General features: G+C 39.5%; 1 protein-coding gene across 7 annotated transcripts in view; it reads right to left on the bottom strand.

Moving 5' to 3' along the window:
- Positions 1-28000, bottom strand: part of flnbl (filamin B, like) — a 177240-nt gene that overhangs the window by 46612 nt on the left and 102628 nt on the right. For 3 of the 7 annotated variants that reach the window (XM_063068020.1, XM_063068024.1, XM_063068018.1), the window contains exons 10-31: positions 27801-27938; positions 26219-26351; positions 25339-25475; positions 24781-24974; positions 23731-23844; positions 22994-23137; positions 22474-22597; positions 21261-21421; positions 21085-21175; positions 19096-19283; positions 18884-19001; positions 17523-17785; positions 15726-16323; positions 13731-13904; positions 12574-12736; positions 11930-12090; positions 11177-11344; positions 10879-10971; positions 8453-8576; positions 7640-7796; positions 3033-3222; positions 667-914 (exon numbers count right to left, since the gene is read on the bottom strand). In XM_063068020.1, the coding sequence (XP_062924090.1) occupies positions 667-914; positions 3033-3222; positions 7640-7796; positions 8453-8576; positions 10879-10971; positions 11177-11344; positions 11930-12090; positions 12574-12736; positions 13731-13904; positions 15726-16323; positions 17523-17785; positions 18884-19001; positions 19096-19283; positions 21085-21175; positions 21261-21421; positions 22474-22597; positions 22994-23137; positions 23731-23844; positions 24781-24974; positions 25339-25475; positions 26219-26351; positions 27801-27938 (3881 nt within the window). The remainder of the gene's footprint in view (positions 1-666; positions 915-3032; positions 3223-7639; positions 7797-8452; positions 8577-10878; positions 10972-11176; positions 11345-11929; positions 12091-12573; positions 12737-13730; positions 13905-15725; positions 16324-17522; positions 17786-18883; positions 19002-19095; positions 19284-21084; positions 21176-21260; positions 21422-22473; positions 22598-22993; positions 23138-23730; positions 23845-24780; positions 24975-25338; positions 25476-26218; positions 26352-27800; positions 27939-28000) is intronic. The other 4 variants (XM_063068023.1, XM_063068022.1, XM_063068019.1 and 1 more) reach the window with 3 other exon arrangements.

Here is a 28000-nt window from a genome sequence, read left to right on the forward strand (position 1 = left end):
CAAAACAGAGCATATGTTCACCAAGATGAATATCACCAAGTTTAACAAAATCACACATCCAATATTGGAATCTTAAAACTGAACTATATTGGAGGAGTTTAGGATGGCTCACTTCAGGCTGCATACAATCTGGAAATCGATTTTCTTGTTATTCCAATAAAGGCATTTGTAATTCAGGAAACTCCAATGGGTAATACTCACAATAAGCTGGAGTATACACTATTTTATAAAGACAAGTGAGAAATGCTATGTTTACAAGGCATTCAAATATTTTGCTTCACGATTCTCCAGTATTGAACTAACATTTTCATCAAATGCAGGGAGATGCCAAATTCTTCAATTTGGAAAAAAATCACACAACTGCTCTAAGAGAAAGCTATCTTGTATAATGGAAGTTTCCACCAGATGTGATGGAAAGCATCACTTAAAAGGACATTATAAAGAATATTCTACAATTATAACAAGCTTCTGAGAGTGCAATATTGATTTTACAAATCAAAATAACATTCCAAGAGCCAATAATTGACCAAAAAATAACTAAGCAGCTCCTACACAGTTGTCCTTTGGTGAAGAGTCTGAGAAGGGCTCACCTTTAATTACGGATTTAGTCAATCCAAATTTTATCCACATCCCAATTTAAAAGACATCAAATTCAGCAAAGCTCACCACAACATGGAATGGGCTGTTGGCAACATCTACTCCTCCAAAGCGCACATAAACAACGTATGTTCCAGCTTCAGGTGCAGTGTAGTAGATATTGTAGGTTCCATCATCATTTTCAATAACATCAGCTTCCACTTCAGTACCATCAGGGGCACAGATTGTGCAGGTGACTTTGCCTTTTCCCGCAGCTTTCGCATCGACCTTCACTCCCAGTTCTTCTCCCAACTGAACAGTTGGTCCAAGGCCAGAACCTTCAACATAATCGGGAAGTTGCAGTTTACTGTGCTCAAATGAAAGCTGTCTGTGGAATGGAATTTCTAAACTTTGAATTACCTATCTACTCCTTCAAAGCGCACATAAACAATGCACATTCCAACTTTAGGTGGTGTTTAGTAGATATGGTATGTTCCTTTCTAAAGATAGTCCAGCACCCTTGGGACCCAACTGGGGCCTAACTACAGAAAATCCAGACCACAGACATTGTTCCTCATCTTCTGAGCAGGAGAACTGTTCTTCCCCCATGTCAGCAAATGGTTTCAAAACCTGCCCATAACCTGAAGTTTCCATAAATCAGAGACACTGTTGGCTGAGATGGCAAAAGTTGCACAAGTCAGCTAATTAGCTACAAATTAGTACACATCCGTACTATAGACTCAAAACATGCTAGACCATGGGAGATACCAGATCACAGAATGTCCAACTAGAGTTTCAATTTGAACTGCTTAAATTCAGATTACTTAGCTGAAATGGTTGGATTATCTTCAGTTAAAAGGTCAACAAACAACATTTTTGGGATAATGAATCACAATGCTGTTAATCAACAAGGCTACATTAAATACTTGGAAGATACTAGTTTAGATCTCACCAATACCATCAGCATTGTCTACTTCAGCCCACCCCAAGAATAACTCAAAACCAGCAGACCCTCAGCAAACCTCATCTAGTTCACTCATACCAGTTGCAGAATTAAATCTGCTCTTCTTACAGAACACCAGGCTTGCAGCAAGTTAGCCAACAATCAGACTTTTAACTGGCTTGTTAAACCAATAAATCTAGTGACATTTCATTGCCTTAGTGAATGAATAAAGGTTTGGTAAACCCTGTAAATTCCACGTTACTGACACCTGTGCTCACATGCCCCAATTGTGACGGTCATCCGAGCACAACTAATGCCTGCTTTCTTCCTCAGTACTACCTCAAGGATTTCAGACCTAAAATGCTGACTTTGACAGTCCGCATATGCAGCTGAACCTGCTGAGATTTTTGAGTGGCTGTGTTTTTATGCTAAAATAGCTTCCCCACCTCCCACCTACACCATCCCTATTGTGGTGGGTGCATGGAATGCACTGCCAGCAACAGTGGTAGAGCTGGATACAACTGGGTCTTTTAAAATATTTGTAGGTAAGTACATGGAGCTTAGAAAAACAGAGGGCTATGCGGTAGGGAAATTCTAGGCAGTCTCTAGAGTAGGTTACATGATCGGCACAACATTGTGGACCAAAGGGCCTGTAATGTGCTGTAGATTTCTATGTTCTATTTATGCTCCAACAACTACCAGGGCTGAAAGGTAGACTACTAGGGACAGTCCACATTAACTCAGTTAAATCTAGGGATCAGGTCTGATCTACAATGAGAAATAATCAAGCCTTTGGTAAGTCACATGAGTTGGCAGCCAAACTATATTATTAAAAGGGAAGAGAAGTGGGAGTATAGTATTACATTAATAAGGCTGCTCCAATACTGTTTCAAAATCAACCAAGACAAAACAAGACATGACTGGTGTGTTATCTTAAGCGAAAACATTCACACTTTTATTGGGTGCAATATTCCTCAGCTGCATGCTGTACTACCACATCTCCTTCTCCCAAGTCGCAAGTGTCAAATACTAGAGGATATACTTACAGTGAGGGGAACATTTAATTGAAATGTGCCAGTCACATTTTTCCTACTAGAAATACAGTCGTAGGTGCCTAGAACAAGCTTCCAGGTGTATTGGTGAAGCTGTGTTGTTCAAAGGCTTTTAGATGCCTACAACAATAAGGAGGGAAGAGAGGGATATGGATCATGTGCTGGCAGAAGAGATTTAGTTTTATATGGCATCATAGACCGCACAGATATTGTGGGACAACCTGCCCATTTCTATGCTCTATTATTCTGTCACTATCTAACAGTGTTGTCCAAATCTGCAGTCTTTATAAAGTTTACTAATCAGGAACATAATCTAGCTCCTCATGTTATTAGTGCAGTATTCAAGTACAACTGCATTCCGTCAAGCTACACATGGAAATTATTAGCCCACTTACACAAAGATCAACTTTTCCACTTTTTAAAACTTTTCAAGTAAACTTGTCCGCAAGTCCTTTACTTACCAGACATCGTACACTTGCTGGCATCACCAACAGCTGCAGCACGGATCCGATAAGGAGATGCTGGAATCTCATCACCACCATATTTAATGACAATGGTATAACGCCCTGTTTTATCTGGTATATAGGAAACCCTGTAGGTGCCATCGTTATTGTTATAGATATTGGCTTTCTTTGGCTTTCCTTCATGATCCTGTGAAAGAAATGACACCCCCAAGTGTTATTAATATCCTCTAGAGACAAAATATTAAAAAATTTTCATGTTAAATAATCACAGTAGACCATTCCCAATTTCTTAGTGTGAAATACAGTCCATTGCAGTTCATTTTATTCAATACATTTTAGCCCAATTAAGTGGCAATCAGATGAAGTTTCAAGGATATAGCTAGAAAGTTACAAAATTGGGTAGTTATGTATTTAAATGAAGTACAGAACAAATTAGAACACTATTAATACTACTACAATACTATAACTCTAGTTCCAAATACTTATCAATGGAGGAATTTACCCAGAGCACATTACCATGTTCTTTTGATTGGAACGTAAGTGAACAAAATCAGCACGAACAACTCGTGCAGAAAATGGACTGCCTTCATACAATGCTTTTGATCATTGCACCTGCAAAAACTTCATTTTCATTGTAACATTCAAGATGATTGTCGATACCTTCAAATTTTTGTAGTTCCTAACTTGTTGTGAAATACTTTCAGTTTCACTCGCGGCCATTTCTGGCATCTCCAAGCCTAAATGCTTGAAACCGCAGAGACATTAGTGGTGGGAAAGATGCTGGAGTCAATTATAAAGGATGAAATAACGGCACATTTGGATAGCAGTAACAGGATTGGTCCAAGTCAGTATGGATTTACGAAAGGGAAATCATGCTTGACTAATCTTCTGGAATTTTTTTTTGAGGATGTAACTATGAAAATGGACAAGGGACAGCCAGTGGATGTAGTTTACCTGGACAACTAGTCGGACGATGCTGAGGATGTTCTACAAATCTGTGGTGGCCAGTGCTATCATGTTTGCTGTTGTGTGCTGGGGCAGCAGGCTGAGGGTAGCAGAGACCAACAGAATCAACAAACTTATTTGTAAGGCCAGTGATGTTGTGGGGATGGAACTGGACTCTCTCACGGTGGTGTCTGAAAAGAGGATGCTGTCTAAGTTGCATGCCATCTTGGTCAATGTCTCCCATCCACTACATAACGTACTGGGTGGGCACAGGAATACATTCAGCCAGAGACTCATTCCACCGAGATGCAGCACAGGGCGTCATAGGAAGTCATTCCTGCCTGTGGCCATCAAACTTTACAACTCCTCCCTTGGAGGGTCAGACACCCTGAGCCAATAGGCTGGTCCTGGACTTATTTCATAATTTACTGGCATAATTTACATATTACTATTTAACTATTTATGGTTCTATTTCTATTTATTATTTATGGTGCAACTGTAACGAAAACCAATTTCCCCCGGGATCAATAAAGTATGACTATGACTTTCAGAAAGCCTTTGATAAGGTCCCACATAGGAGATTAGTGGGCAAAATCAGAGCACATGGTATTGGGGGTAGGGTACTGACATGGATAGAAAATTGGCTGGCTGACAGAAAACAAAGAGTAGCGATTAATGGGTCCCTTTCAGAATGGCAGGCAGTGACCAGTGGGATACTGCAAGGCTTAGTGCTGGGACCGCAGCTATTTACAATAAACATTAATGTTTTAGATGAAGAGATTAAAAGTAACATTAGCAAATTTGCAGATGACACAAAGCTGGGTGGCAGCGTGAAATGTGCGGAGGATGTTGAGATAATACAAGATGACTTGGACAGGTTGAGTGAGTGGGCAGATGCATGGCAGATGCAGTTTAATATGGATAAATGTGAGGTTATCCACTTTGGTGGCAAGAACAGGAAGGCAGATTACTATTTGAATGTTGTCAAGTTAGGAAAAGGGGAAGTACAACGAGATCTAGGTGTCCTTGTTCATCAGTCACCAAAAGTAAGCAAGCAGGTACAGCAGGCAGTGAAGAAAGCTAATGGCATGTTGGCCTTCATAACAAAGGGAGTTGAGTGTAGGAGCAAAGAGGTCCTTCTCCAGTTGTACAGGGCCCTGGTGAGACCACACCTGGAGTACTGTGTGCAGTTTTGGTCTCCAAATTTGAGGAAGGACATTCTTGCTATTGAGGGAGTGCAGCGTAGGTTTACGAGGTTAATTCCCAGGATGGCGGGACTGTCATATGTTGAAAGATTGCAGCGACTGAGCTTGTATACTCTGGAATTTAGAAGGGTGAGAGGGGATCTGATTGAAACATATAAGATTATTAAGGGATTGGACACGCTAGAGGCAGGAAACATGTTCCCGATGTTGGGGGAGTCCAGAACCAGAGGCCACAGTTTAGGAATAAGGGGTAGGCCATTTAGTACGTTGTTGAGGAAAAACTTTTTCATCCAGAGTGTTGTGGATCTGTGGAATGCACTGCCTCAGAAGGCAGAGGAGGTCAATTCTCTGGATGCTTTCAAGAAAGAGTTAGATAGAGCTCTTAATGATAGCGAAGTCAAGGATATGGAGAGAAGGCAGGAACGGGGTACTGATTGTGGATGATCAGCCATGATCACAGTGAATGACGGTGCTGGCTCGAAGGGCCGAATGGCCTACTCCTGCACCTATTGTCTATTGAGATTAAAGCAGTTCTAAACTGTCTTGCTCCTTACTTCTCACCAACTATCAAAGTATCACTGCTTTTTGAACAAAATCACACATAAATAATGCTTTAAGAAAATTTATTTGTTCTAAGCATAGTGCCGTGTCTAACACCTACACAAGCAGATACGTCTGAAGCCCATTAGAAACTTCTGCAACAGTTTCCTGTCTCTGTTAAGCGGCTTAGTGTCCCAAATAAACAAAAGGAATCCCAGCAATTTTCTTGATCAGTTTTTGTTTGTGAGTTGTCCCAAATAAGTGGCCGCACTGATTAAGCAATGACCCAATTAACTGGAATCCACTGACATTAAGCTTTCGATTTAATGCTACAAACTCATTTGCAGAGTTAGCTGAAATGGAGAATTATATGTAGACCAGGGGTTCCCAACCTTTTTTTTTAATGCCATAGAGCCTTACCATTAACTGAGAGGTCCATGGACTCCAGGTTGGGAACCCAGGATAGTAGCAAACATTAGGTCTTTAGCCTTGGGGGCGGGGGGGGGAGGAGGAGGAGGAGGGAAATTGTGTGTTTCAGCTGGGTTAGCAAGTGCTTTTCGGGAGCACATTCCTGAGGTAGGGTGGTGGGGCGGGGGAACAGCAACCAAAGAGGGTCTTTTCCTTCCATTTTAAAATAATGGATGAGTCATATACAGTTGGGGGGAGGGGTCTTTCAGCCCATTCATGTCCATACCAACCAAGATGCATGTTAATCCCAAATCATTCCAAATTTGTCAACCATACAGCTGTCCAAGCAATTCTTAAATCCACTGTATCTATTGCATCCACTTCAACCACTTGGTCTGGCAGCTGGTTCCAGTTATCTACCAACCCGTGAACAAAAGGTTGACCCTCAGGTTCTTAAACCTTTCACCTCCACCCATACAAACTGTCTCCTAGCTTTCAATTCTCCAATCTGCGGGGAGGGGGAGGGGGGGTGGAGAAAGAAAGACACCCACCCTTTCAATGTCCTTTGAGATTTTATCACTCCTCCATCTCCTATGCTCCATGGAGTAAAGGCCAAGACTGTCTAACCTCTCCTCCTAACTTAATCCTGAATCCTGACTATACAAGCGTAAATCCTGACAATATATGTGCAAATCCTTTCTGCAGTCATTACAGTTTAATCACACCCCTCCAAAACTGAGCCAATACCCTAAGTATGGGTTCACCAATGCCTTGCAACAGAACCTCCCCATTTCTATATTCAATTCAATTGGAATTAGATTATTCTCTTTCCTTGAAGCCACCCCTCCCTCCACCTTGCTCACCCTGACCATGGCAGCAAACGATGGGCTGATGAAAAGGAACTAAGAAATTAAGTTAAAACGTGACATGCTTAAAGAGAGATTCTGCAATACTGCAACATTAAGGGGCTGAATAATCAAATTCTGGGTTGCAATTTGGTCAATTTTTACCGTCAGTGTTAAAAAAAAACTTGGAGCAGGCATCTAGCTGTTGGTTCAACATCCCAGCAGCACCAAGACCAATCCAGTTATTCACTGTAAACCATCTTCTCAATTTCTTGCATTCAGCAAATGCTCGAGGCAAAAACCTCCTTGGACTGACACTGCATTTTCTCCTCAGAAGTGGAAGGCTCAAGGTTCGAGCCCTTGACCTTTCGTTGGTAGGAACGGAGAGGACAGCTATTGTAACCCAAGTAATATCCTGAACTAAGAATCAATATGATCTATTTCTTCTGAAGTGGGCAAGTCAAACCTTCTCTAGTAAAATAGTAGATTTAACACCCGAGATTCTGGAGCAGAATCTTCAACATCAACAGATATGCCAAATCTCAAAAACACTTAAGAAACCTTATTTATCCACATTCCATTTGGCAAGTAGCCACCCAACATTTTAAACTGAATTTTGTCACTATATACTTTATAGGAGCATGAATAATTCAAAACATACAGTCACGTGCACAGAAAGGAGCCCTTCTCCAGCATCTTTGGCATCAATAGTAAACTCCACAGGTAGACTAGCTTGAACACCAGAAGAATTGAGGCCGGGCCCACTTGCTCTCACTTTGCTGGCATCATGAGTTGGCAGAACCTTAACCCTAAAAGGACTGAAAACAAAAACTCATTAATTTAGCATGTATTTGGAAGAATAATATGAACTTACATTAAACCGCCAAAATCTACAAATGGATTAAGAAAATGTAGTTAAGGGATAAATAACTAAAATATGTAGATACTAACTCATTAATATAGATCTCTAAATACACTCGTATTATATAAAAACAATTTTGGTTGATATTTAAGCTAGATTTATGGTTCCAGAGCCTATGCATCTACTCTACCTAAATTTATAAATATTGCTACAATTACAACAAATCTGGAAGGCAATTTTGCCAACTACATACATCAGATTGTAAATAAATCAGCGGTAGGACAAAACAGAAGCTTGTGCTGTCAACATGTACATCCTTGGCTAAAAATGAAGCCAATAGGTTTTTATTTCAAAAGTTTGTCCATAAACTGAAGATATGGCAATGAAAAGTTGGTTTCAATTCAAAGTAAACCAGTTAATTGCCATTAGATCAAGGTAACACAAGAGGGACAAACTAGAAAGATAGAGATGGGAAAATTATTTAACTCTGGAAACATGGTTCGTTTTAAAATCAACGTATTCCAATTCTTTTTCAATATTTAAATTCTGAAAAGAGATTAATGACATCATACACTAGAACGTCAACCTAAAAACAAAAGCAATTCAAATTACCTGCGAGGAATGTTCTCGTCACCATATTGGACAGAAACAGAATATAGCCCTTCAACTGAGGGGGTGTAGCTGACGGTGTGAGTTCCATCACCATTGTCAATTACCTCAACGGGCTCGATTATGCCTGAGAAAAGATGAAATTATCAAACTATTGGATACACTGGAAATGTTAAAATTTCCACTGCATCACAGCAGGTGCTCAAGTACAGTATTAGTCCATCACAATGTATTACTCCATCAGTTCCTAGTGGTGCAAATAAGCAAAAATCAGAAGCAGTTGTAAGTGAGGAATATTGTTAGCTTAAAAAGTTTAATACAACCCCAAGAAAATGGGTGCAGGACAAGACAGTTGGTGTCTGGTAGATTTAACATCCTAAACCTGATATTTTACTGCTTCATTTCTTTTAACATTACTATATTACTCATTCAAAGTTTTATGCAAATATTAGAGTTTGCTATTAAAACTAGCAACACTCAAACTGGTGATGTACCTTGTATGAACTTCTCAATTACCTATCTACATCTGTCTCATTCCTACCAATTCAAATTTACTGTCTAATAAAAAGTTAAATCTTTATAAAATCTAAAGTTGCTTTAAGTCATTATTATGTTAAAATATTCTATGCCTATCACCAACATCCAGCTCCTGGCAACAATCTGCAGAAAGTTTCAAGAACTGGCAGAGGTAGATGTATTCAGCCAACATTTTAATTCAAAATTTTGAGTATTAACATGAATTCATAATAAGCTGTGGGATTAATACAATCTCTTACAGCAGTGGCAGGGGAAAGTATTGGAGGCTCTCACTTGTATTTGGCAAAGTATTCACTTAGAGATAGCATTGCTTGGGCAGGGGAGGTCGTGTCTCAAAATTTGATCCAGTCTTTTTGAGAAAATGACAAAAATGATGAGTAGGACAGTGAATGTTATCTACTTGGATTTTAAAATATTTGAAATGTCCCTCTATCCAAAAGGTGGGGGGGGGAATAACATGGGGTTCACAATTTGTTTGCAAATTGAGTACAAAGATGGCTTGCTAATAGAAGCTAATAATGATGGAGGGACATGTCTCTGTCTGCAGGTCTGTGTTCAGTAGTGTTCTGCAAAAATCAGTGCTGGAACCCCTTTGGAGGTTGCTTAATTAGCAAATTTGCAGACAACAGGAAGATTACTGGAGTTGTGAATAGTGAAGATGGCCATCAAAGAAAACAGCAGGATATAGATCAGCTGGAAACTTGGTGGAGAAATGGCAGATGGAGCTTAACCTGGTCAAATGTAAAAGGCAGGATACCTAGTGGCAATGATGAACAGAGGGATGTTGGGGGGCCAAGTCCATAGCTCTCTGAAAGAGCAACACAAGTGGATAGAGTGGTAAAGACATACAACATCTTTGTCTTCATGAGTTGGGGCATTAAGTATCAAAGTTGGCAAGATTTGTTGCAGCTGCAAATAAAGAACTTTGGTTAGGCCACGTTTAGAAGATAGTGTGCAGTTTCGATTGCCACTGTATAGGAAGAACATGGAGACATTGGAGAGAGCATAGAAGAGATCTATCAGGATGTTGCATGGTTTGGTATGCACTAGCGATAAAGGAGAGGCTAGAAAAATTTAGATCGTTTTCCCTGGAGCAGAGGTCGAATAGAAACCCAAAAGATAAAAAGTACAGAGAGGCACAGATAGAGTAAAAGTGTGTGCTGCCATAGACCTTGGAAGCAGATATTAATGGCATTTAAAAGAGGCATTTAGACAGACATGAAGTAATAGGGATTCGAAGAGATACAGAACATATGCGGGCATATGGCATTAGTTTAGATTGGCGTTACAGTCAGTACAAAAAGGTAGAACAAAGGCTATGTTCCTGTTTTTGCACTGTTCTATGTCCAAACACAGCAACAGATTTAAATGCAGGAAGCAGAATAGATTATGAGAAATTTCATGTTAAAGCTAGTGTGGGCCAAGTTAACATTTCTTCAACTAGTAAATAAAACAGATTAAAGCAAACACAAACTTAAAACTTTCAATGAGCAAAAAAGTTTTAAAAAAAAAATTGTATCATAACTATTACACTAAGAGAAGCTAAAGAAATCTGCTCAAAATTTCAGATTACTTCCAATTCAGAAGCATAGCCAGAATTAATCCTTCCACTGGGCTGTGCAGAAATGTCAACATTGTAAGGTGCACATGCATTTCTTAGTGACTCAAGACTTGGAACAAATTAAATCTAAAGGGACTAGATAAAAGATTTTTTTTTAGAAAAAAGTCAGGCTTATTAGAAAGGCAGGTTAGAGTGACAACATAGAAACCATTTGAAGCATTAGGCATAGCAAATTCTACTTTGGCTCTTAGTACAAAAGCAGGTAAGACCAGTGCAATGGACGCCCGCCACCTTTCTTGCCTTGCTGAAATTATCAAACTCAAATCCAAACCTGGCTCACTGACATCGCCCTTGGTCTCTCCTTTAAAGAAGTCTGCAATCACTTTCAAAGGACTGTGCCATGGTTGGTGCTGTCTCTCATAAACTAGAATAGAAAACCTTTTACTTGCAGTAAATACGAGCTTTGGCAAGTGATTCACTTGACTAACCAGCACTGTCATTCAATCGTTACTGTTTAGACCAATGGTCCTTATCGTCCTGTGGGTACATTCACCTACAGGCCAGCTTACACAACGATCTGGTTTGCCAGTCAAAGGGAAAGCTAAGCACGCCCGATGTTATCTCCTTACCTTTAGGTCCTAACACAGCTACTTGAAGAGGAGCCTTTCCAGCCTTGCTACAGTCCACAGTGAACTGTTGGGGAACTTTGGCTCGTACTCCTGAACTTAGACCAGGTCCACTGCATTGTACCTTGCTGGGATTCACAACATCCTTCACTGGTACCTTGAACGGGCTGCCTGCAGGAGAGAGGACGTTTTAGTTTTTGGAACTTATTAAATGGCTTTTGGAGTGGTGAGCAATATACAAAAGGAGGAACTGAAATCAAAAGCTTAATGGGAAAATCATGAGTATATTTGACACCGGATTCAACAATTTCTACACTCAACAAGTGCTCAAGCCACATTCCAATAGACCTCACATTGAAGACTGATGTTGAGCATTATTTCTTAAAAAATTTGTTTTACAGTCCAAACATAATTGAAAGTTTGGAAGTCAGAATAATGATTGGAAAGTTAAAATAATTCAAGTAGAATCTGATTACATCAAGATTTTAAAAAAGCTTCTAAAATGTCTGTTGCTCGCATAATGTATTGTAATCTACACATACTGGTATTCAGCAATCTCCATTTGAAACAGTAAGACCACTCAAACTTTTAGAAAAACACACAGTAGTTTGAGTGTCATGATGACTCGACAATCCTCTAACAAGAGCTTGTGAAATTAGCTACCAATTACTGGAAGTGATTTAGCTGTTTATGATCTTAGCAAATGCTATAATCAAAGCTCAAGGAACCAAATTGAAACAGACTAAAAAATGTTACCAGGAATGTGATGTCCTCCATAGGTAATATTTAAATCATAATCTCCAGGAGTGTAGGGGATGTATTCAACACTGCAGCTGCCATCCTTGTTATCCTTACAAGACATCTTTGCTTCTGAAGGTCCTTCAACAGTAATTCCAAGACCACCGATACCTGCCCCTCTGGATCACAAGATTTTCTAGTTATGAGCTGGTTTCAAAATCAATTAGTTATAATGGATTTTTTTGTATTGTGAAGTGACATGTCACGTGAATTACAATTGATCTACTTAGAAACACTTGCAATGTTGCTCCATTATACAACCTAGAATCAATGGTAGTTAACAGGCAAGCTGTAATGTGTAGCTTTGTTCCAAAATGGTGTAATTGCCAGACAAACAGATAAGGGAATCTGAAAAATGTCAAAAAGTTGCAGTTATACCAATGCAGATCACATGGGCTTACAACCTAGTCTAAGCCCACAAAGATATAATGACTGACAAGCAACTTTCCAGGAGTCAAGAAACTGATAAACAAAAAGTTTAGTTTGTAGGGGTGAAATCATGCATATTATGGAACAGAACTTAGTTGTACTGAAGTGTTACTGAATCTGGATAAACTAGCTTCAGAATCCAATCCAAAAACAGTTGAGAAATGCAAGATTACCTTGTTAACACAGAGAATTTATTGGCCTTGTTGGTAAAGCCTTCCTGAAGCCCAGGTCCAGCTGCAGATACACGTGAAGCATCACATCCTTCTGTGACTCCTACCATGAATGGGCTATTAACAACTGGTGCATCGTCATAGGTTACATCAATAGAATGCATCCCTGTAAAAAGGCATTTCACAAACAAAAACACTTGAGCAGGAGAGTTCATTTATTTTACGCGTTTAACACAGAAGTAAGAAATCTGGCCTTTTGATCGGCAGGCCAATACCATCATGGCATGTACCCCATCTTGGGATTACCTTCCTGCTCCTTCCCCAAAGCCCTGGAGCTAGGGATCTCAAACATCCCACGGCTTCGCCTCTACTGCCTCTGGTTTTACAAATTCACAACTCATCTCAGTTCTGTCTTACTCAACACCCTTCTTCTAGATACCACTGTCAGGGTAAACGCCCTTCCTGAATCCAGTGTATCAAGGCCCACCAGAATTAAAGAGTTTCAAACAGATCTTTCTTTGTTCTCAAAACTCTGATGCATAATAAGAGTCTACTTAATGTCCTCAGAAAACAGTCCCTCCTGGTGAACCTTCACTGCACTCCTATGGAAGGTATAGCCTTTCTTAGGTAAAGAAACCAAAACTGCATGCACTGTGCCAGGCATCGTCTCACCACGTTCCTGTGTACAATTTGTAGTACAACACATACTCCTGGGCTCAGAGCCTTCAGCAATGAAAACCAATACTTGCTTTCTCATTTGCTTGCTACACATGAATGTTGAAGTGTTCTGCCGTGCTACAAAACTGAAGTGTCAAACAAATCCTATTACAACAGACAGGAAATTACTCTCCTGGAGACTGAAAACTAAGTGTGCTGGGCTAACAAATGAGACCAGAATCTTTAATTACAAGTTGGTTACTTGTCAATCTGGAAACTACCACAAGTTCAGAGTCAGAAGTTTAACTTACCACTATAATGATGACCTAAAATTGCAGTCTTTAATCCAAGAATATTTCCATAAATATTTAAATTACTTATCATTAAATTAAGTTCTTTAATTAACAGCAAAAAAAAGTTACGGGGAGACACATTATATGAAAAGGATTCAAGGCAAATTATTCATAATTCCAACATTAATGCAAGATGAACTTCCACCATACCCTTTTCATATGGAGTATATTCCACTGCATATGTCCCATTGCCATTATCCTTAATTAGACAATCCGTTCGGGCTCCTGAAGGATTTGTAATGTTTGTTTTGATATGGTTTCCTCCAATCTTAGTCAATGAACTAGCATCCACTGTAAAGTCTGTTGTGGCGTCACAAAACACTCCTATAATGAACGAAAAAAAAAGTATTATTTTCAGAAGCAGTAATCTGATGCAAACGGCTATACACAACGTAGCAAGTTACCAGTCATGAAATTTTCAACTTGTATCAATACAAACAATCTTAAATGGGTAATGCTAAGTCTCTGAAGCTCCCCAGTTTCTCTGATCACCTGCTTCCACAGAGCAACTCAACAGTCCAAGAGTCTAGGTGGATCAAATGAGGTGACTCTACATGCATTAGAAAAGCTGCTTTAGCAAAATATTGAAGGAGAACCACATTCCTCCAAAGCATAGTCCATATTTAATCTTTGCAGATAAACATGGGAAAAATGGCCACATTTTAAAGAAAGTCAGGTAGCTGTTCATTTCCCCAAATGTTTTCAACAAGAGGAGCCATAAATTTCCAATATGCTCACATGTTGAAACTTAACCAATTTAAACATTTTTAATTGATAATTCTGAAAACAGTTAAAAGTTTTTAATAAGGAAAGCAAGGATGCCATTTATAATTAACACATCCATTGGACATTGCCATTTGTAGAATTATAGTGCAACATTAACTACAATTTTAGATAAACCCCATTGAGTTCACCACAAGGTTCAGATAATTTCCTTAAGTTGCAAATTAATTAGTCTTTTAAAGCTGGAGCTGCACTTGTTTGTTTGAAGCTTTACCCCTTGGAAATTATCTTCACTAGGAATTCACCAAGCCACCTACAGTTAAGATACTGCAGCTTTTTTGATCCTTCACTGATAAGCCTCCCCCCCCCCATGTGTTTTGGGCCAACTCTGCCCAAGCCTTTCAACATTCACCCAACAGAACATGTTATTCATCCACTGGTTTTCCTGGTGGCTTAGGAAAAAACAAAAGAGAAAAAAAAAATCGGACGCTATGTTTTCTATACTCCCTGCAAGATACCTTGTGACCAGAGTCAAAAAGTGCTACAGGTTTATGAGCAGAATTATGTGGTTTCTCCAGTTACAGTCAGCCTAATATTCATCTTCTCAGTGAGATTCTGGATACACCAGAGTTTTGGGATTTCCTATATTACTAAGGGCACAGTTGAGTTGTTAATTTAACATACAAATAAAGGGGGGAGAAACAAGATTTTAAAACTATTTAGGCAAGTTGGTGAGTTCATTACTACACCAATGATCTTTGTTTGATCCAATGATTTAAAAACTGGCTCAGTTTAAAAATCAGTTATAAATCATTAAAAGACTTGTCTATTCTGAAAAAAATTAAGTATCTGCAATCCCCATCATCCAGTCCTGGCAGAGAATACCTGATTCCAGGGGTTAGTCGAAACTTTACCCAGCAACCGTAAGGACTCCGAAGCAACACTGTGGCTGCTGGCTCACTGATTGTTCACATTAACTAACTTCCAACATTTGGCAGGTCAAACCAAAACAAAATGCTGGAAAGACTCTGCAGTCCAGGCAGCAGAAGGAAGAGCTGACAGCTTCAGAACAGCCACTGGCTTGCACTGTTGAATCTCTCTACAGAATCTATCCAAACATTTTAGTATTTGAAGGATGCATGCAATGGATGTCCAGTCCCTACTGGCCATGTGTTTCATGGTCACTTACAAAAATCTGCTCATTACGGCAGAAATATTTAAAATCAATCTGAGTAAATGTTTGATACAGATCATATTGTCCAGATTATTGAAAAGTTCTTTCCAGATGGCAGCAGCTTCCACTGAAATGGAGGTTAATAAACATCATTGCTTTGAGTATTGTAACATAGAGAAAAAATGTTACATGGATAGGATACAATCTTTATAAAATCTTCCAATGAAAAAGGTACAAAAAGCCATTACCTCGTTTCTCAACTCCAGGTCCATATACCTTCACACCACTAGTGTCTATTGCTGGGTCTACATGCAGCCGTGCAGGGAAGTTCGGCACAGCCTTTCCACCATATTTCAGTGTTATTGTATGTAGACCATGCTGAAGGGGTATGTAACTAACTGTATGAGTGCCATCACTGTTGTCTTGAATACGGCTTTCAGCTTTATGCCCTGTATCTGACACCAGCTCCATTGTCAGCTCTCCTGGACCAGCCTTCGAACAGTCAACGTTGATTAGCCCCGCCTCCCCAACTTTGCCACGTTCCAAGCCAGGACCAGAGGCTGTAACTTGGGTGGGATCAAAAGGTAACGTCACGTCTGCCTTGAATGGAGAACCCGGGATGTGAACTTCTTCAAACAAAATGTTGACAAGGTACTCTCCAGCTTCACTTGGTAAGTAGGAAACTGAGCAGGTTCCATCGCCGTTATCTGAGCACTCAATCTTGGCTTCGCATGGGCCTTCCACGGTGAGACCCAAACCACCAGTACCAGCTACTTTGGTGTCAATGGTGAAATCAGCAGATTTGCCCACAAGGCCACCTTTGAGGCCTGGCCCAAATGCTTTCACCTGCAAACAAAAATAGAATTATTCATTGGTTATCAATCATGGAATAATTCCCATTACAATCACCCTAAAATTGTCCAACAGTACAACTCTTAGAGTGGCTAATTAGCACAAACCAAAGTTTAAGATTTTAAATAGAATGCAAAATATCAAGAAATTCTTAAGTAATTAAGACAGGCTTTTATTCATCTCATTAGTAACCCTGCTCTGTGGTTAAGATAATGCTTAACTTTGACTTCAATGCTTTAATAGTGAACAAGACTATAGACTGCCTCAGAAACCAACTCCTCTAGGAGCCAAACTGGAGCAGATCTCAGGAAATATCACTAACAAAAAACAGCAGGTCAGGGAAGCTGGATATTCACAATTTCTGGAAAAGTGAAAGATCTCCCTTGTTCTACTCCTGAGTAAAGCAAGCACAAATCTGATATTAAGTGTTAACTCAGAGATTCTGCAGATGCTGGAAATCCAGAGCAAAACACTGGAAGAATTCAGCACACCAGGCAGCATCTATATAGTGGGAATAGACAACCAATATATTCCATCATCAGGACTGGAAGGAAGAGAGAAGGAGCCAGCATAAAGTGGGGGAGGGGATGGGAAGGAGAACAAGCAGTAGCTCAATTGAAGTATCACAGCCTGAAACATCCATAAGACCACAAGACATAGTAGCAGAATTGGGCCATTCAGCCCATCTGGTTTTCTCCACCATTCAATTATGGCTGTTTTATTTTCCCTTTCAGTCCCATTCTCCTGCCTTCTGTCCACTACCTTTGTCGGCCTTACTAAGCATCAACCTCTTCTTTGAATATACCCAATGGCCTGACCTTCACAGACATCCATGGCAATGTTAACAGTTTATTCCTCTCGAACAGGTGCTGCCTGACCTGCTGAGTTCCTCCAGCATTTTGTGTGCTTTGCCCTGATATCAAGGGTCTACATAGCAAACTTAAAATAGTGTAAAAAAAACTGACAACTTGTGCTCATCTCTACAGGCTAGTTCAATTGCAAATTGATATTTTTCATTGTTTGCCTTAAAGTAGGACTTACTGCTTTTACACATGTTTGACATTAGTTCAGCTAATTGCACTTCCACTGTTATTACCAGTGCCATGCAATTTTGTTGTTAATGACTCCTTTCCTGGATTTAAATGTGCAAAGCACTAAGACAAAAATACCTCAAACATTGGCAACTGATTTACCTTGGAAGGATCTGGGGGCAGTGCAGCTTCCACAGTGAATGGACTACCCAGAATTGGATTTCCATCATACATCACATCCACTGTATGTGGCCCCTCTTCCCTGGGGATGTACTTAGCAACGCATGCATCTTTACTGGCAGCAGGCTCCACAACACAAGTCACAGGTTTCCGTGATGGGCTGGAGATCTTCACATCCACTTTACCCTGCCCGCCAGCTCCTTTAGTATTAACGAGGAACTGCTGATCTTTGCCAACTTCCACTCCTGGTAATTGGTGGGGGGAGAAATAATCAAAATGGCAAGTATCAATATCAGATTTTGTTTTATTCTGTCAGCTCACATTTCCATCAACACTTTACTCTTATACTAATTAAATTTAGCACGATACAATTCTGCTCCTGGACGTGATTACCAATTGTTTTTTCTGTAGCAAAGGAGTAACAAGCAAACCCATAAAGGGCACAGTAAAATAATTTAACATTTACCAAGTGACCTGTTACACCACAATAATGGGCAAAATGCATGGGGGAGGAGTGGAGGCAATGTAAGAGAGGGGGAATAGCTGGAATTTGCTTCACCAGCCTCAGAGACTCAGAAAAGCACTTTTAAAAGGAAATAGACAGACGAGAGAAAACTGTGTGGTTTGACGGAGGAAGATTAATCAGATTGCTCCCAAGTACCCAAGCAGGGAATTAACGGCCCCCTCCACCCTACAATTCTGATCCCCAAAACCTCAAGTGCTCAAACAGAAAAATAATTTTGAAATGCACCTATTAAAAGTTTAAAGATTCCAAATCAATGTACACCAATGCTCAACAAGTCCAGGAAGAGAATTTTGTTCAAATTTCTAACGCAATGTACCTGCTTTCAAATTATCTGTATGGATGGTGTGCAAAAAATAAAGCTTTACCTTTGTATCTTGGTGCTAACAATAAAAAAATTTCCACATTTAGTGCAGGTTCTTTTAAATATAAATTGTTATGCACTTTAATAAATGTTTTGATTCAAAGAGCAGTCAGACTTGTGTCACAATCGCAACTCGTACAACTTCAGTGAAGAGCAAATTTGTTGGCAATTCAGCTGATTAAAAGAGGATCAGGGTAAAATGGAGCAAGGAAATCCAGAGGGAATTAGTTAGTGGGCTGAATGTCAGGTGCAGAGATCGCATTAAAGCACACGACCAACTATATCACATACTGCTTTAAATTCTCACCAGGGTCAGTTTTCAGATGCTGAAAGCTCCATCTCCGAGTGTCATCAAGGAAGGATTTAAACACCAAAGCTAATCCAAGACACATCTGTTCAAAGTTCACTGGACTAAAAGTGCAAATACATGGCATTAAAAGAGAAAAAGATACGTACTGTTTTCAAGGCCGTTGACCAACACTTTACTCATGTCAAGTGGATACGCCACTTCGATGTTGAAGGGGCTCTTGGGAATTGGATCGCCACCATAGGTCACAGCAATGTTCATGTTACCCTGCCAAAACACACACACATTTAGAGAAGCATTCAAGTCATTGTGCAGCATGTCCTATTCACAAATTCTTGCCTGGAAAAAAATGATAACTCACCTGCTGTACAGGTGTGTACTTGACTGTTTGAGAGTAGTCATAATTGTCAATTATTTCAAAGTCACTAACGGCATCTCCTTTCGAAGGTCCGCTGAAATGGGCGTTTATCGGGGCCTTCCCAGCACCCTTTGTAAACACCGTGAAATGAGTTGGCTTTCCAAGTTCCACTCCTGCCATTGGAAAGAATGCTATTTAACCAAGAAAGTGAGGTCAGGTCATGCGGGTATTCCACCCTTTTGAAAAGAAAATACAGCATACAACTAAAACTTTCCACTGAACAAGCACTTTAACACCAATAACGTATACTTCCTCTCCCATCAAAATGATCCAACCCAGGACATGGAAAAACTAATAAGCACAAATGAGGGAGCCTCAACAGCAATAATAGCAACAGTGCCCCCAGCCTTAAAACCAATATAACTTGCAAACAAACAGTAAATGAAAAAACAATTCCAGATGCTAGAAATCAGATAGAAAATGCTGGAAACTTGGGTTAGGCAGCATGTATGAAGAGAGGAACAAATGCCATCTCAGACCCAAGACCCTGCATCATTTCAAATTGAAGACCCTTTTCAATTCTGACAATAGGTCCCAGACAAAACAAAACTAAATCAAAAACCACATTTCCAACAAGTACCAATCCAGGAAGGAATAGATATATCCCTCGACTGAATTCAAACATGCCAGCCAAATCTCCAACTTCATGTACAAACAGAAGATGAATCATATCTGCTTTGAACTTTAAGTTAAACTACACATGTCAAAATGCCTCGGATCCCAGATCAAAATATTTCACAATTCTCACTAACTAGCTGTGCCATTTAGGATTTTCAATGACTGATTCAACTTGGTTAGAATTTCTTTTTTTAAAAATGGGTTTCCTGTTTTCTTAGGATCAAGAACAGTGTACAACAGCTTGTTAAAATTAAATACCTACTTAAACAGCACATCTGCTGAGTTGCAAGTACAATTATTCAGAGTTGCTTGGAATAAAATGGTGACTTGCTTATTTAGTAGGCATTACATGGAGAATTTTCTCCTCCAAAAAAAAATGCGCCAGGCAAACGAAAAACAGACAGATGGGGTTTTGGCACATCTTATGTTGATTTTGTGGAGGAACGTTAGTGGTAGAAAAATTGTTAGAGGCAAGACCAGATACTTCTAAAACAGGGAGACCACAGATTCAGGATCCTTGACAGATTTATGCCTTTAACAACAGAGGTATGGAACTAACCATTTTGGATAATCAAGTTATGCAATGGCATTAATAGACTTTTAACCACATTTTGCACTGCATCATATTTGTGGCTGACCCAAGGCATCATTACATCACAATACAGAAATACCCTTCGCCCCAAAGTACTGAAGTGTGGTTGCCATTTCTTCTTAAATAACTAGTGCTTTGTAAAACAATGAAGCAGTGTTTAAGTAGTTAACTGACCATTACTCAGTGAAGGCTGCTGTTCAACAAAAGGAGATTCTGCAGCAGAGCCTTAAATCTTTCCTAGTCGTAGAGTAGGTTTCTTCATTTAGAAATGCATTAGTCTAGCAAAACTTTAATTCCATGTGAAAGTGAAGAAAGTTTAACACAAAAGGAGATAATATAGAAACTGCTCAAAAACACCCAGGTCAGAAAAGCAGAAGAAACTGCATGCTAGAAACACAGCTAATAGAAATGCATAGGTCTAATCAGTCTCACTTTTAAACAAAATTTTAAATCAATTGCATTGTCACAAGATACAAGCAAGCCTCTGTACCTCACTTCATTTAAAGAACTTTGTAATATTATACTATAATTGGGTCTATTCAGCTGTTTACAAGATTGCTACAGCATATTACTCAAATATGGTTTTGCAGTTGTTAACATTGGGGAAATGCTTGACCCCAAACTCGTGCATCATTCAGCAGTCACTGAGCTGGAAGCTACAAACAGGTCAGAGCAATTGACCCACACATCCCAGGGGATTAAGAGTAATTATCAACCCTTACCTGTTTTACTTAATCCTGGGCCTTCAGCCTTAACTCTGCTGGCATCGTGAGATGGGTCCACTTTAACTCTAAAGGAGCCAATGGGTATTTCCTATGGAAAAGGAGTAGGTTAGCCAATTACTCAATGGGTAGAACCAACCTTTAGAGTACAGTAATTTTAGCCACAGGGTACAAACCTGGCCAGCAAACAGTACTTTAATGGTGTAACGTCCAGCTGCTGGTGGAGTATACTTCACTGTGAAGGTATCATTGGGGTTTGTAATTATATCAAATTCAATATCCTCCTCAGTGTCACTGACTACTCGAGCGTCACACTTTATACCAACACTGACATCACCTGAAAATAGTAGAAAAACGGTCAAGACTTCCCTAGTAAAGGCTCATCTAAACAGTTTCCCCTATTACTCTTTACTTTGCAAATAGACCACCAGAAGGCAATCAAGTCCAGGGGATTTCAGCATTTTTTCTATTCCTGTGGGCTCCTCTGCTAGGATAGCTGTCTTCGATAATTGATAAGGGGGAAAGAGTGATATGACAACTGAACTACTCAATGGACCACCTCAATTCCTCAAACCCAATGCTTTGATGATTGTGTCCTCTAAAGCTTATTAGTCATTGTAACATTCAAGATGGTTCTTCATCTCCACCAGATTTCTGAATGGACAATGAACCCATGGATGTTTCTCAGTATTTTTCTTCCCCCCTCTTGCACTACTTAATTTTTTTTATATATACTTTTTAAAATCATAATTTATGACTACAATGTGTTGCAAAGTATTGCTGCTGCAAAACAACAAATTTCACAACACATGCCGGTGATGTCGAACCTGATTCTGATTGTTGATAACTTCAAACTCCTTGGAGTTCCTAACTTGAAGAAGTGAAATTACTTTATTTTCACTCCCAGCATCTCCAAGCCTGAATGCTTGAAACCGCAGTAAGCAAAGAGAGTCCTAAATTGACTTAGTGCTTATCTCTTGCCATCTATCAGTGACAAAAATCTCTGCCTTTTGAACACAAACACATTCACTGACGCTATTTAAAATCTGTTCGCTATAAGCACTGTGTAGTGTCTAACATCAACTCAGCAATTGCACGTGACTGATGATAATTAGAAACTTTTTGACAACAATCTCCTGTCTCATGTGACATAATGTCCCAAATAAATGAAGGGAATCACGACTATTTTCTTGATTAGCTTTTGTTCTTTAAGAGCTGTCCCAATTAACCAGAATCCACTGTACAAGGTTTTTCGCCCAATCCTATAGCCATAGGTATGATTTTCGGGATGAGGAGAGCAAAAAAAAATTCAGCAAATTCTAGAGTACGACTGCAATTGAGAATAACACTATGGAAGTGCTTAAGAAGGAAGTATCAAACTCTCCTTACCTTCCCCAGCTTCAGAACAATCTACAGTAAAGTGAGTTGGCTCATTAGCTTTCAAGCCAGTTCTTTCAACACCAGGACCAAACACTTTCACCTTTTGCGGATGACTCCCTTGGCCAATGTTAACCTTAAAAGAAAACCAATGTAGAAAATATTAAGCCACTGTTTAAATATGGCAGAATTGTTAAGTGTACTTGTAAACGAACATTGGAGGTAAAGGATTCCAATGGGGTCATAATCTATCCCACTAACTTCTCCTGCTCTCACACCATGGGTGAAACAGGGTATTGATATCGCTGTAGTCAAATATGATTAAGGCAGTCTTGCTAAGTTTGACCATCAACATCCGTACAAGAGGAAATTCTGAAGAGAAATTTAACCTCATATCTTGAAAACGGGAAATGATTATAATTGTGATTGTTCACAGCATTCTGAAATTTGGACACAGTCTAAAAGGTCAAAGCGTCCTCACTAAATTCAAGACCCTTAGATTAAGACAAATAGTGCAAGAAAATTCACTTACTCTGAACGGGCTGTTAGGAATATTGACTCCTCCCCAAGCAATTGCAATTGTGTGTTTGATTGGTTTGGTAGGAGTGTAAGAGCAGACTGATGTTCCATCACCTTTATTCTTTATTTGAACGTTGACAGGAATACCCTCTGAATCCTGAGAACAAATACAAAAGACAGGCATCAATGGAAAACCTTTTGTTCTGCGGGATTCTCTTATCAAAAGGATTTGTTTGCCATGGTAATGAATGTGAGTAATTCTGTAAAATGTTCAGATTTGGTATTCAAGGTGACAAAAATGTTCTCTTGTGGAGTTTTAATTCAAAGCACTGGAGCATAGCCAACATTGTTCAAGCTTGTAAATTCAAACATACAAGCAGCTGGCCAAGCCAAAATATGATTCCAATTTGCTATTAGGCAATATTCATTACAATTAAATTGCTCTATTTTCCACACATCCCCATTTTTAAATTATCTAATTGAATATTTTCAATAATCAAATTCAGAGAAGTTACAAAATATTTAGATATTCACTGCCACTAATGCTACTACAATCTTTGAAGTGCTAACTATAGCCCAGTCATTCTTCAAATATCAAAGGATTATTCACATTTCTCACATATTTCAAGCAGATTTTCAGACTGATAGCATAGCTTGTATAATTAGTATATTTCCAGAAAAATAGCTGGGCAGTAGAGCTAATGTCAACTCATTTTCAGAACAGCAAGATTCACAAAACGAATTCCTCACTTGTGCATATATTTTCAGTGGAGCCTTCCCAGCATCTTTGGCATCTACTGTGAATTCTGCTGGTTTATAAACAATGCAGCCAGATTTCTCCAACCCTGGACCATAGGCTTTAACCTAGAAGGAGGAAAACAAAGTATCACCCAGTATAACCTCTAGCCATCCTTGAAGTGTCCCAAGACAGTCACTGAAAGTGCACAACTCATCTCATCATTTCTGAATACTTATTCAGAATTGGAATATTGTGTTCAGTTCTTGCCACCTCGTTATAGGAGGAACGTGCAAGATTTAGAGAGGGTGCAGAGGAGATTTACCAGGATGCTGTCTGGATTAGAGAGCACATGCTTATTGAGGTTGAGCGAGCTAGCCCTTTCCTCTTTGGAGCAAAGGAGGATCAGACTTGTACAAGAAGATAAGAAGCATAGATTGAGTGGAGAGTCAGCGACTTCATTCCCCGGGTGGAAATGGCTAATACGAGGTGACATATTAAGATTATTGGAGAAAAGTTTAAGGAAGATGTCGAGAGTTACTGTTTTTGTTTAAAGTTCATGGCGGAGGTATGAAATGTCCTGCCAGGGGTGGTGGTGATAGAGGCATATGCATTAGGGACATTTAAGAGACTTAGGTAGGCACACGGATGTTAGAAAAACAGAGAGCTATGCAGGAGAGAAGGGCTAGATTGATCATAGAGTAGTTATAAGTTTGCTACAATGTTGTGGGCCAAAGGGCCTGCAATGTGTTGAATTGTTTTATATTCTGAGTTCTACATTTCTGCAACAAATCCTAGTTATTCCAAATAAACTTCAGCCCAAATACTGGTATTCGATCAAGAGCCTTGATCAGTGCTCGAAGGACCCACACATCAATCATCACATACTATCCCTGAATTCAGGCTCTACCCACAGAGTAAATAACCCTACATACCTATTCACTGCATTTCATGTGCCAGGCAAGCTGGTCGATTGAATTAGCCAAGAATGTGGTTACATTGACCAAGAGGGAGAGCAAGTTATGCATTTCTAAAATCAAACACTTAGTATTCATTACACTTGCCTTATCAGGATTGAAGGCTTTTGACACCGGCTGGATATTGGCCATGAAAGGACTATCCACAATGTCCTGGTCGTCACACATAACATGGACAGCGTATTCACCAGGTTCTGTAGGCCAGTAACGTACATCACAGGAGCCATCACTCTTATCATCGCATTCAATCTTGGCTTGAGAAGGTCCTTCGACAGCAAAACCTGCGAAACATTTACAGTATTTAAGCCAAGTTATCTTGATTCATTGTTACTTCCACATTTCTGATCATCTCAAGATACAAATCAATTCGAATTATTTAATGAAGAAAAACAAGTTATCTGAATTTAAGTGGGTGAGCTTTTTTAGTTACTGGTCTATAAACTCACCCATTCTCCATTTCATGCAACTTTGGCAATCTAATACTTTGGTCAAAATCTAGATGGCCAAACAGCCTTTTAAAAGTTTGATCTTGCATCTTTAATCAATTTACTAAAAAATATTCAGCCAATTGAGATGAGGGAACACAACTTTAGTCTCAAAAGAATTTAACAATAATTGTAAAGAACTAGTGGTCAACATCCTTACCCAAAACACCAACTTCTGTTCCAATGGTCTCCACTACAAAATCTGCTGACTTGCCAACAATTCCTCCATCAAGACCTGGCCCCCAGGCTCTGATCTTCTGAGGACCCGCTTCAGGACCAATATCAATTTCAAATGGACTAAAGGAAGAGAGTGTATGGTGAAATTGGAGCAGCAATCAGATCTATCCCCAATCAAGTTCAAGGTTAATTTATCAAAGTAAATACATGTCACCATATACAACCCCAACTAGGTTGTTCAACCATGCAAACTGCACCATTGAGTGATTCATAATTCTATGTTACCACAGGCAGGAATTGTCATTTAAAATGTCAAACCTGGTTATTTTAGGCAAAAACAAGATGGCATTAAAACATTTCATTCCACTTTACATTCAACCAAGTTATTTCTTCTAAAGCTGTCTTAAGATTTCACATTTCTATTGCTGCTCAAACTTGGGGTTATGGTAACTGAAAGTCACCTAAGCATCAGACGAGAATAGCATGCAGATTGCAATCAGAGCATCTGTTAGCCAAGTGAGAACCTGCCCTCAAAACGTTTCCGGTTGACCACATTCATAGACTGCAAGTATGGGGGGGGGGGGGGGAGGGGGGATACATTTTTGTTTGAAGCCACAGTGATTCTACAAGTTTGGTGTTCAGCATCACCGGAGGTTCCATTTGAACATGGAGAAATTGAGCCTGTAACAGCTTCCATTCCACTGAGTGTGCTGTATTTCAAATCATAATGACACAGAACAAGTAACACGACAAGAGCGAGTGCTCCCAAATATAAAATCTGGGAATTAAATGCACTCACAATGCACAAGACTCAGTGCTGAAGGCTGAAACAATCTACCAATGCATTAGCTATCTGCTCTCACCTCCTAGGAATGTTATGGCCACCCCAAGTGATAGTAACAATGTGTTTTCCAGGTGTAACAGGATAGTATTCATAAGAAAAGACATCGTCTCCATCCAGAAAGTCCTTTTGCTTCACAGGATGCTCCACGCCTTCTGTCAAAGGAGATAGATCAACAGAAGTTCAGTCTCACAAAAAACACAGCAAGTTTGGACAAACCAGCAAGGTTTGTTATAATGCCTTCTTGCCAGATAGTCATAATGATGATGACGATGATGATGATGACACACAGCCTTTCATCTCTCCACTCGGGAACCCAAAAACAAACTGAATTACACGATTCTCAAAAAACAAAAAGACAGACAATACTTCCCACTCAAATAAATCTACAAATATACACAGCTGCCTTGCAAAACTGACAAAACCCAATGGGGGAGCAACAACCTGCCGCTTTACTGATCCCCATCTGCACAACCCAAGGGTTCTTGGAAAGAGCAGGAACACCATGAAACCTTATTTCTAGAAGCCAGAGGCATTAATTCAAGAGGATTTGATGCTGATTTGCCAGTTTCTACACTGGCTTCCTATTACAGGTTTGTGCCTTTCAGATTTAGCATTTTATTTCATCTTTTCAAAGTAAATTTAAAACTCTCAGAAGCTCCACTGATTTCCCATAAAGCGTAAAATTTAATTTGCAGAAGCCTCAGAATCAAATTCTAGTCTCAAGATTGAACTTCATTTTGACATTAACTGTCAAGCCCTTTGCCTCCAATGAAACTTTTATTCAGCATAACCAAATACTGCACAGTAACGTAATCTTATTAAACAGTTTCAAGGAAAATGAAATACAACTAATAGATTGTAGTACAATGTAAAGTTAAATGGTGCTCCAGAGCTCCATTAAAAAAAAAATCACAAAGAGATACTGCAACTCCAGAGTGAAAACAAACTTTGCCCACAACTACCTAGCAAACCACACAATTTTTGGAATTTGGGAAAAATCCAGAACACACAGGGAAAACCCACATGCAGAGAGAATGCACAGATTCTACGCAAGACAGCACCTGTGTTTCTGGCACTATGAAGTAGCAGCTGCATCAGATGCATCACTAACTCTGCCTTGGTACTGTTCAAAGCTAAGGTGGTGTCTGCCTCTACCTCAAAATCTCATATGCCCTCCAGCCTTTTACCCAATTTAGTTTATCCCTCTGCTGAGGAAAACCAACATTTCTATTTTCTCTGGCACTTTTGCAGGTTTTACACACATCACGTCACACTTCAGTCTCCACTAAAAAAAATAAAAACAACCACTTTACCCAATCTTCTCCACAGAGCCACAAATTTTCCATTGTTAATCAATATCATTAAATCTTCACTTCATCCCCTCATGCAACCACAACTTTTCTGTCATGAGGCTATCAGAACTGTATACTTCATAATCCCTATAGGATTAGTGTCAATGGTGGTTCATGATCAGCACCGACTTGGTAGGGTGAGGGGTATATTTATTTACCACCTCCACGACTCTTTCAATGGTTTGAGCAGGAAAAGTCAAATTATTCATATACCCTTTTACAATGAAAGAAAGAGTACTGAGAGCTTACTTGGGCCTTTCACCACTACTTTCAAGTCACCACTTCCAGCTCCTTTCGTGAAGACTTTGAAGTCAGCAACTTGGCGAATTCGCAGTCCTTTTGGTTGCAGTCCTCGCCCAGTAGCACGACAGGCACCAGGGTTACAAGCTTAAAAATAAAAGTATCACAGATCAATACTAAGAAATAGCTACCACTTGTATATCAAACAA

This window comes from Mobula hypostoma, chromosome 15 (assembly GCF_963921235.1).
Source record: "Mobula hypostoma chromosome 15, sMobHyp1.1, whole genome shotgun sequence".
Taxonomy (NCBI): Eukaryota; Metazoa; Chordata; class Chondrichthyes; order Myliobatiformes; family Myliobatidae; genus Mobula; species Mobula hypostoma.